Raw genomic sequence first — 10,857 nt, forward strand, 5'->3', positions numbered from 1 at the left:
GCTTCTCCCTGCAGTCTTTTTTTGTGTTTTTTGGCATCAAGGCCTGTTTTTCCAGGCTAAACTGCGCTATAGGGGTGGTCTCTCCTGTGTTGCCCCTCTCCCGGGGCATAGACCAGGACCTTCAGCTTTTGGGCAATGCATTCCTGAAGCAGCCTGCAGTTCTGCCTTGGCGGCGCCTATGCTGTTACATTGTGCTGTGCCTTGCATCCGCTCAAGGCATGCTGTGTTCTCCTTCCTGTGCCAGAGGTCAGCCTTCCTGTGACTAGCGCTCCGAGTAGCCTCTATTCTAGTCCAAGGCTTTTGGCAATCTTTTGCCAGTCTTCTCTTCTTTGGATCTTGCCCCTCTCAAGTGAGGGCTCTTCTTCATGGAGTTCTGGCTTGTCAGCACCTCCCTCTCTCGAGTCTTAGAGCTGGTATATACCGGCTACTTGAACAAGGTTTTTTTTCCTCCAGGCTGCCCCCACTTTGCTGTGACAAGGCATTATTGTTCCTACTTCTGGAAGGACAGCTCCTTCCTTTTTCTGGATCTGAGGAGGCTCCCACAGGTTTGTCCATATCTGAAAGTTTCACATGTGGCCCTGCGATCTGTGATGACATCCCTGGATACTGACTGTTTCCTGCCGCCAATCGTGTCCTGCAACGCTCTCTTCCCTTGTTTTTTTCCAGGTGACTGTTTGCCTTCCTCCATGGCAGAGGAGTCCTTGTGATGAGGTACCTGGATGTCTTCTGGGTCGAGTTCTAACCAGCTTGTGGCTCACCTTGGGCCCCTTTGCTGTTTTTGCTGGCTCTTCAGCGGGTAAAAGTTCTGCCTTGATATGATGCTCGATACACTCCTGGTCAAGTTTTGTTTTTGAAAGGTTCTGGTCTCCTGTTCCGGTGTGTCTGGCCTTTGGAGGTTCCCTTTGTGTCTCTGTCTCTTCTGCCTGACAGTCCTAGATACGATCATTTTGTCCTTCACGGCTCTCTCTTTGGCTCAGTTCCTCTGAGCCCTTGCAGTGTTGTTTCTGGGCCGCTGGGACTTGACTGTCTCCAGCCTGCATCTCCTGTCTTCCCCTCTCCTCCCAGGTTGTCCTCCTATCTCCAGTCTTCGGTGCCTTGACAGCTCATGACCTTTTTGGAGGAGGCAGACTCCTTCTCCAGTTCTTCCTCTGGTCCTGGGGGCCATCTTCCTCATCCTGTCTCATTGGATGCCTCTCCTCCTAGAGTGTCCGGTCGAGTCCAGACCAACATCTCCTCTGTGGTCACTTTCTTGAACCTTCCAGGGTGTGCCTGGTTCGGTGTGGCTTTTCTGGAAGCTCTCTATTACCTTGTCATGTAATATTCCTGGGTGAGTGGCCGCGTCATCAGTAGGTCATCCTACAACTGCACTCCCGGCCGGGGCCATGTCCCGGGCCCTCAGCCCATTGCCGCCGCTCTTGTGATCTCCTGATCGGACTTCCTTCTGATCCTGTTCCCTCCTCCTCTTCTCTGTCCTGTAAAGTTCCAGCCATTCTGGTGCCTCCAGGATGGGACTGTTGGTCGGTTCTCACATTCCTGTTGGCGGATGCTCCTTGGTCTCTCCCTTTACAGGTTGACCTTCTGACTATTGGGCCCCTTTCCCTCTGCTGCATTTTATGGCGTGGCTAGTGAAGCCAAGGTTCTGCAATGCCATAGGTTTTTGAAACCTGCTATCTAGTCTTTTCCTTAGGTCTGTGATCCACAGTCAGCCAGGTTCTACTTTTGACCCACTACTGTGAGAGTACTGGAGTACTGTCTATCGTCCGCTCTTCTTTTCTTACCCGGGTTCCTGGTTGTTTTCTCAAGTCTAGATTACAATTTATCCTCAGCCGGATTCGAACCCATGACTCAAGCACTGCAAGTCTGCAGTGCTAACCACTGAGCCACCGTGTTGCCCACAGTCTTTGTCTTCTTGTAGGACAGGTCCCTTCCTTCTCAGTTCTTCTTCTGAAGCCCCTGGCCTTCCGGCCTCAGGGAAGACTTGGGCGCACTCTCCCTCCTCTCTCTGTTGGGTTGGGTCATGAGGTTCTGCTGGCGGCTGTGCGCTGAGTTGTTCCTATGGCCGTGTAATTCCCTCCCTCTGGGACTGCTTTTGGACATCCCATGGTGCTGTGTCTCCCAGTGAAATAAGGGAGAAAACAGTATTTTTTTGGTACTCACCGTAAAATCCTTTTATGGTTGTATTAACTGGGGGGCACAGACCCCACCCTTACTTTTTTACATGCCTTTCCTGCCCAAGCTATTTTGCTGCTTTTTTGGGTGAAGGATGTGTTTTGTTTGTTGTTTCCGTGCTCTTTTTGCTCTTGGTGCCTTTTTCCTGCTGCTGTGGTACAAAACTGACTAGCACAGTGTCTGTGGGAGGGAGATAGCCTCAGCGCAATGTAATAGTACAGCACTGAGCGGAAAGGGGTTAAAGAAGGGTAAAGAGCTGGAGCGGAGGGAGGTGGTGGAAGGTCCTTTGCCTCTATGAGACAGGGTCCTCCCTGTTGTGCTCTTTCTAATGTAGGACTTTATATTCTCAAATTCCCTTCGCTTCTTTTTTTCCCCACTACTAGCTTGCGGAAAAAAGAAGCGAGCGTCTCCCATTGAAATCAATGGGAGCGGTTTTTGGCAGCGGATTTTGAGGCAAAATCTGCTGCCAAAAAACTCTGTGTGAACGAGCCCTAACAAATCTTGAAGGCAACGATGTTATTTACTCTTCTCATTCCTTTGAAGGGAACCTGTCCGCAAGAAAATGTGATGTAATCTGGAGGCAGTAAGTTGTAGAGCAGGAGACGATTCAGTATTTGACAGTTATTGATTAATTTATCGGTTTCTATTCTTAGGAGTGATTGCGTCCAGTGGGCGGTCCTAACAGTGATTGGCGGCTATCTGTGTGATCAGTAACGGTTAGCACCGCCCACTGGACTCCATTACGCCTTCAATCTGCTCCGCTCCTGCTGCTCTATAACATACCTGCGGAGGTTTCTGCATTTTCATAGTGACAGGTTCCCTTTAAGTATTTGTTAGTATTTGGAATGACTCAGGATATGACATCTGTAGTAATCCTGATGAGAAGCTTTAGCTAAACGTTCTCTTCAGATGACACACAGAGCTTTACAGAGCTAGAAGAGTAAACCTGGGTCTCCACGATAGATAGATAGATACGAGAGAGAGATAGATAGATAGATAGATAGATACGAGATAGATAGATAGATAGATAGATAGGAGAGAGAGAGATGGATAGATAGATAAATAGATACGAGAGAGAGATAAGAGATAGGAGAGAGAGATAGATAGATAGATAGAGAGAGATAGATAGGAGAGAGATAGATAGGAGAGAGATAGATAGGAGAGAGATAGATAGGAGAGAGATAGATAGATAGATAGATAGATAGATAGATAGATAGGAGAGAGAGAGATAGATAGATAGATAGATAGATAGATAGGAGAGAGATAGATAGATAGGAGAGAGAGAGATAGATAGGAGAGAGATAGATAGATAGGAGAGAGAGAGATAGATAGATAGATAGATAGATAGATAGGAGAGAGAGATAGATAGATAGGAGAGAGAGAGATAGATAGATAGGAGAGAGAGAGATAGATAGATAGGAGAGAGATAGATAGATAGGAGAGAGATAGATAGATAGATAGGAGAGAGATAGATAGATAGATAGATAGATAGATAGGAGAGATAGATAGGAGAGAGATAGAGAGATAGATAGGAGAGAGATAGATAGATAGGAGAGAGATAGATAGATAGATAGATAGATAGGAGAGAGATAGATAGATAGGAGAGAGATAGATAGATAGATAGATAGATAGATAGGCGATAGGCGATAGGTGATAGATCAATATTAGTATATATCAAAAAACTCAGTGCTCTTTCATATTCTGTATCAATGGGGGTCAGAGTGTTTATATTAATTTTTTTATGTATTTTTATTTATTTTTTTATATAAAGGGCATCAGATTCTTTTGCATAGACTTAAAGGTCAGATGATAAAACTCTGGCTGCCCGCAGCTGTCACTGCAGATGTATATTAGGATGGAAATTAGCAGAGAATTTGGGACTTTTTTTTTTTTTTTATAAGAAATTAAAATAGAAAACAACTTGTAGGTATAGGGTAAAAAATAAAAATAACAGCAGAGATTTATTTTAATAGATTATTCTAAGGATGGCTACGTGGTCAAAATGATGTTTGAGACCTGCTTTGGTATTGTATTCGGGAAGTCCGCACGGGGATCTCCCAAATGGAATACTGAACGCAATGACAAGCGGTGAGCTTATGAAAGCACACGGACCCCATAGACTATAATGGGGTCTGTGGGTTTTCCGCACAAGTCATGCGTAGAGAAAAATACTTCAAGAACTACTTTCCTCTCCGCATAACTCAGCGCGCGGAAAACCCACGGACCCCATTATAGTCTATGGGTCCGTGTGCTTTCATTGCTCACCGCTTGTTAATATGTTTGTATTCCGTTCCCCGGACAGGATACCGAATGCAGATGTGACCCAGGCCTTACATGCATTCTGCACTGTACCACACAATAATTTGTCAGACCTTATTTAATCTGTGGTAAGGCTTCAGCCTTTGTCACTTTCGAGGCTGTGCAACCAGCTTTGTCATGCCAAGCCCTCCTATATACAACGGTGACAATGTGGAGTTGACGAAACACGTGAGAACATTACATTTAGTAATATTTACTCCTACAGTAACTTTTCCCTTTGAACACTATTTCCAGGGACTTCAAGTCTCCACCAAGCAGAAAATTTCCCCTTGGGACCTTTTTGAAGGTCTGAAACAATCTGCTCCTCTTTCCTGGGGATGGTTCGGTACGGTGCGTGTCGACAGAAGGGTCTCTCGGTTGGAGGAGCAGCAGAGATTACTATTGTACCACACACACCTTAAGCCTAAGCCACGCACTTACTATTTGGAGCCGTTGTCTCTTCCTCCTGAAGATGAGGAGCCACCAACTCCAACAAGTAGTGAACCAGATAAGAAGCTAAGCGAACCACTCAAGGTGGATAAAAGTGGAGGAGGCTGCACGGGGGCAAGTGACGACCGGAAGAAACAAAGCAAGAAAAATAAGAAGACTCGTCAGCCGGCGAACAAAGGAGAGGTATAGAAAAATAATACATATATATGTCAATTCACACACTGGGACTGAGGGCTCCGTAGAGAGGGAGACCCAAAATAGTATAGTGTCAAAAACCTGGGACTATCAAATGGTTCTTATTACAGACACGTTAGTACAGTCCCTTACTTGTGTCATTGAAAAGTTGGCAGAGTAAAGTCATTATTTTGTGTGTTTTATTCAGGATTATGGGCTTGGTGGAGGACGTTCAATGCCTTATCAAATGGGAGTGCCCACTGACCTTCTGCACTCCCAAGGAGCAGGGGCCATGTCGCGTTTGCCTTATGGAGCACAGAGTGTGTACACTCAGAATCAGCCCTTACCTCCTGGTGAGTGATTGTTATGTATTGTCCCCAATATCCCATCCGCTGTAACATAGAGTTGAAGGTATATTTGATGGCGTGATGTGAACATACAAACTTCTTGCAAATGTTACCTTGGCAGGATTCGAACTCAGGACTCCAGTGCTGCAAGTCTGCAGTGTTAAGCACTGTACTGTCTAGAAAGCTATTTTCTAAGGGCTCGCTCACACGGGGCAAGAGGAGGGCGGATCTTGGCACTGAATCCACATCAGAATCCGCCCCCTCACAATGGAGGTCTATGTAGACTGCTAGCTTATTATTATTCCGTGAGCGGAATGTTGCCGCTCACGGAAAACAGAAGCGAGCTGCCCTTTCTTCAGACGGATTCCGCGGCTGATTCGGCCCCGGCGTCCGCCTCGCGGCAGCACCCTCCGGACTAAGCCCATTCATTTGGGCCTACTCCAGAGCGGGAAGCTGTAACAGTCACGGCAGGCGCATTATGGCCCTACAATCAGGACCAAAATCCGCCAATCCGCCCCCCGTGTGAACTAGCCCAAAGCCTACCCCATTCTGCAGAGTGTCCAATGATTATGCCTCTCGCTATAGTTTGGTTTTGTTAATTTGTCCCCACTATTCTGATCTGAAACAGGTGGACCACGTCTGGACACTTACCGACCCCCTCGTATGAATATGGTGAAGGTGGTTCAGACCCGACCTCCTTATGGAAGCGGCGTTCCACCAAGCGTAGCCGGGATGATCGACGCTTACAAGCCTATTATGTACAGGCCGCAGCCGCCCATCCCCCAGGGTCAGCTACTAAGGCAGCATCTTCAGGCGAAATTGGTGAGTGATTTCAGGGTGTGTTTGACCAATGTATAATGAAGAGAAGAACAAATAAGCAAAAATGTGTTTATTAGTATGCTCTCCCTCAGCAGACGCAGGGTATGATGACTCAGCCTGTTCGACAGATGACACCCACACCCCCATATGGATCTATGCAGCCCTCCCAGGTATACTTGGTTAATATGGTGGAATTTTGCCAGCCATACTTTATATCTGTACATTCTTTTATAAGAGATAAGATAAGACACCCCATTAAGATTTCTCTCTGAACTTTGTGACTTTTACACCACTTTTCCTTAGGGTTATACGTCATACACTTCCCACGTGCCGATGCAACAGCATCCTCCTCCATCACAGACTAGTGGTTTGGTGCCCTCTGCGTACAATACACAGTCCTATCCTGGTACTCTTCCACCATCCGGTGGCACACTCCTTGATTCGGTGCGACAAATGCCGCAGAGGCCAAGTGGTTACGTCCATCAGCAGGCATCCGGTTACAGTCATAATCCCCAAACTGGACAGAGGTATGTGTGACATCTCTAGCCATCTGTGGTTTAGCTGGGGAAAGGAGAGGGGCGTTGTACATTTATTTACTTGTTGTCATCTGCCATCAGGTTCCCACACCAACAAATGCAACAGGCTACCATGATGACCGGGATGGGTCACATGACTGCGCAGAGTGTACAAGGTACCATACGACCCACGCAGATGTTACCAGACCAACAGCAGTATCTGAGGCAGCAGCAGTTGTTAAGAGTAAGTGTGTAAAGTATATTCGGGAAGAAAACTGTCACTGTCACCTTTTCCGCCCTGTGACTTCTCCGTGCGGCATCCCCCTCCTGATCAGGCCTGAATGAATGGACCTAATCAGGAGGGAGTCCCGAGCCGGAATTCGCAGGAAGATAGGGCATGTCGCTAGTTGGGGGGAAGCGAGTGACTCTCATTGAAATGAATGGGAGGCCTTTTTGCAGGCAGATTCCACTCCGTGCAAACAACCCTGTCTTGGCTTTAAAGTTCAGCGAGTCCAGGCCTATAACAAGTCCTCCTAACTTTATTAGCAGCAACAACAGCAGCAGCAGCAACAGGCTCAGGCCCCTCCGCAGCCCCAAGCTCCACCTCAACCACAGCCCCCGCCTCAGCAAGTAGCAGCAGTACCACAGGCCCAGACACAAGGACAGCCCCCGGGACTCGGCATGCAGACCCTGGCACCACAGCAACCTATGGTAACGTTACGTTAAACTTTAGTGATATTTTTCCATTTTTTTTATTCCATTTTTTTTTCTTGTTTTATGTTTGATTCTCTTTTTGCCACTGCATACAAAACACACGTGATATGATAAAAAAAAAATTTGTTGCTGTTGACGGGAGTATTTTAATCTGAATCCTTATTTTTGGTTTTTGACATATCTTCTATACTCTACTCAGTTTCAAAGGCAAGGTCTGCAACAAACTCAGCAGCAGCAACAGACGGCAGCTCTTGTACGACAACTACAGCAGCAGCTATCCAGTAAGTATTTTCCGTATGCGTGCACGTTCAGTTTAACCTTGTCCTATCCCTATATACCAGGGGTCTCAAACTCAACTCAGCATGTGGGCCGCAGAACAAGATCCCAGCCAGTCGGCGGGCCGCACCGCGGCAAATTTAGCTCCACCCACTTTTATGTTGACTCCGCCCATTCATTTTCCATGTGCCCCCACACTGTATAATCCTCCTACAGTCACCCGTAAACTATATGTCCCCCCTCCATCTTTCCCCCAGTTACATATACACCCTTCATCTGCCCCCAGATTCATGTCCCCCCATCTCTGCCCTCAGATTCATGTCCCCCCATCTCTGCCCCCAGATTCATGTCCCCCCATCTCTGCCCCCAGATTCATGTCCCCCCATCTCTGCCCCCAGATTCATGTCCCCCCATCTCTGCCCCCAGATTCATGTCCCCCCATCTCTGCCCCCAGATTCATGTCCCCCCATCTCTGCCCCCAGATTCATGTCCCCCCATCTCTGCCCCCAGATTCATGTCCCCCCATCTCTGCCCCAGATTCATGTCCCCCCATCTCTGCCCCCAGATTCATGTCCCTCCATTTCTGCCCCCAGTTTCATGTCCCCCCCCATCTCTGCCCCCAGATTCATGTCCCTCCATTTCTGCCCCAGTGTCATGCCGTTCTCCCCCCTCCCTTCGTCTGCCCCAGTGTCATGAGCCCCTTCATTCCACCTCAATGTTTAAAGAGGACCTTTCACCATTTTGCCCACAGGCAGTGTTATATACTGCCGGAAAGCTGACAGTGCGCTGAGTTCAGCACACTGTCGGCTTTCCCGATGTGGGCCCAGTGTGAAGAGCTTACAGTCCGGTACCATAGCTCTTCTATGGTCAGAAGAGCGTCTCTGACACTCAGTCAGAGACGTCCTTCTTCACAGCACAGCCAATCGCGCTGTGCTGTGAGAGCCGGGAGGAACGCCCCCCTCCCTCCCTGATAATGCTCGTCTATGGACGAGTACTGCGAGCAGAGGGAGGGGGCATTCCTCCCGGCTCTCACAGCACAGCGCGATTGGCTGTGCTGTGAAGAAGGACGTCTCTGACTGAGTGTCAGAGACGCTCTTCTGACCATAGAAGAGCTACGGTACCGGACTGTAAGCTCTTCACACTGGGCCCACATCGGGAAAGCCGACAGTGTGCTGAACTCAGCGCACTGTCAGCTTTCCGGCAGTATATAAAACTGCCTGTGGGCAAAATGGTGAAACATCCGGATTCAACTTGGATCTGGCGTTCCTAGGCTTGTGCGGGCCGCACAAAATTGTTCGGGGGGCCGCATGCGGCCCGCGGGCCGCGAGTTTGAGACCCCTGCTATATACCTTGCCGTTCCGTAAATAATACACGTTCACTTTACTGCTTTGCAATGGCGAAATCTCTCTTTGCGCCTTGTTTTCCCCTCCCTGCGCAGCAGCCTGCAGGTGCAGAGGATCTAATATTCCTGTTCCCTTTCCAGACACACAACCACAGCAAGCTTCCAATCCGTTTGGGCGTTTCTGATCTACGGCTCAAGCCTATGAGTGACGGCTGTTTCAGTTCCCTCCTGAGACAGAAGACGGGACTCTGAGACTGAATAAAGTATTACTGGACTGCTGGGAAGGAGAAATAAAGCGACTTAGCGTCACGGCACATGGAATTAGCAAACCTAGACTGTACAATAAGGAAGGGGGGGGGACAAGGATGTCACATGGTTCCTCCCTGAAATTGCGAGCAAGGGCTTTTGAGTCTTGTGGACCTTTTACCTTTCAAGAAAAAAAACAAAAACAAAAAAAAGTTTCTATTATTTTGATAATCAAATGATGAAAATTGTCATTTTCTAACCTATTTATATGGCAACCTGATCTCAGGCACGTGTATGAACATGGTTACAGATACTTCCTTTGCTTTTTCTCTGTTAAGTAGCTGATCGGAGACCCTAGGACACCCCCGATGAGCGGGATCCATTTGGCCTAGATCGATTTTTTTTTTTTTTTTTTTTTTTTTTTTTTTTTTTTTTTTTTTTTTTTTTTCCCCAGCAGGCGGTGTGTGTTGAAGTGATGAAGTTGGACGCCTCCCTCAGTATTCTGTCTCGGTGTATGTGTGCACATGCCATTGGGAGTTTTGTGCATGTGCCTATTCTAATGAAAACTACTGTCGTAGTTGATACCTTCCCGATAGCTGTGACAGTCATCTCGACATCCATCATTCAAGTGACTATACGTTGTCCTCGTTACCAGGTTTCTCATTTTGTTTCGCGGTTAGAAGACGAAAAAAAAAAATCAATCCTCGTTCCATCGTTGTTCTGTTCCGATACCTGACGTCAATCCCGAGGCCACAACGTGCAGAGAATCCCACGCCAATAAATTAATCAATAGATTCCAATCCAAATACTTTTTGGTTACGGCTATATTTGGCTGTTCATTGAACCTAAGAATGAGAATCTTATGGACTTTGAGGTGCCTTATATACAGTCTTGTGAAAAAGTAAGTGCACCCCATGTAAAGTTGTTTTTATTTTAACGTATGTGGGCATATTATTAATATTTGGTGGTCTTTTAAACTGTATATAAATATAAAAGTGATATAATTCACCAAAAAAAAGAAATATCTTGTTGACTTTGCCATTTATTTAACAGAATGCAGTGACGTGAAATTGGGTGCAATATGGCGACAATGACTAGAGAGGATGTTTCGGAGAATCTCAGGCCTTTCTAAGTTTGTTTGGCTCTTTATTAAAGTGTGTGATATCGCCATCATTGATCGTGGGATCGACATCCGGCTCTGTTCATAGAGCACAAGTCAGTTAGGGCCTGGTTCACGTCTGCGTTCGCTATTCCATTCGGGGAGTCCATATGGGGACCCCACGAATGGAATACCGAACACATTGTCAAGCGGTGAGCAATGAAAGCACCTGGACCCCATAGACTATAATGGGGTCTGTGTGTTTTCCGCATGGAACATGCAGACAGATGCCGAGTTCTCTCCAGACTATGGAGGTAGTAGGAAAGTGGTGACCATTATCTTTGTTAAAGATTTTTAGAGTCTTAGGGCTCGATCACACGGGGTAAGAGGGGGCAGATTTTGTCGCTG

At 47.2% G+C, this 10,857-nt stretch overlaps 1 protein-coding gene across 6 annotated transcripts in view; it reads left to right on the forward strand.

The window, feature by feature from the left end:
* MED12 (mediator complex subunit 12) overlaps nt 1–10,326 on the forward strand; it is a 36,331-nt gene extending 26,005 nt beyond the window's left edge. Inside the window, exons 36-44 of one of the 6 annotated variants that reach the window (XM_075259640.1) lie at nt 4,723–5,100; nt 5,300–5,444; nt 6,067–6,260; nt 6,335–6,427; nt 6,561–6,784; nt 6,875–7,022; nt 7,319–7,483; nt 7,686–7,767; nt 9,246–10,326. In XM_075259640.1, coding sequence (XP_075115741.1) covers nt 4,723–5,100; nt 5,300–5,444; nt 6,067–6,260; nt 6,335–6,427; nt 6,561–6,784; nt 6,875–7,022; nt 7,319–7,483; nt 7,686–7,767; nt 9,246–9,289 — 1,473 coding nt within the window. In that variant the 3' untranslated portion in view covers nt 9,290–10,326. The remainder of the gene's footprint in view (nt 1–4,722; nt 5,101–5,299; nt 5,445–6,066; nt 6,261–6,334; nt 6,428–6,560; nt 6,785–6,874; nt 7,023–7,318; nt 7,484–7,685; nt 7,768–9,245) is intronic. The other 5 variants (XM_075259641.1, XM_075259642.1, XM_075259643.1 and 2 more) reach the window with 5 other exon arrangements.
* The last annotated feature ends 531 nt before the right edge of the window (nt 10,327–10,857 follow it).

The sequence above is a fragment of the Leptodactylus fuscus genome, chromosome 11 (genome assembly GCF_031893055.1).
Source record: "Leptodactylus fuscus isolate aLepFus1 chromosome 11, aLepFus1.hap2, whole genome shotgun sequence".
Classification (NCBI taxonomy): domain Eukaryota; kingdom Metazoa; phylum Chordata; class Amphibia; order Anura; family Leptodactylidae; genus Leptodactylus; species Leptodactylus fuscus.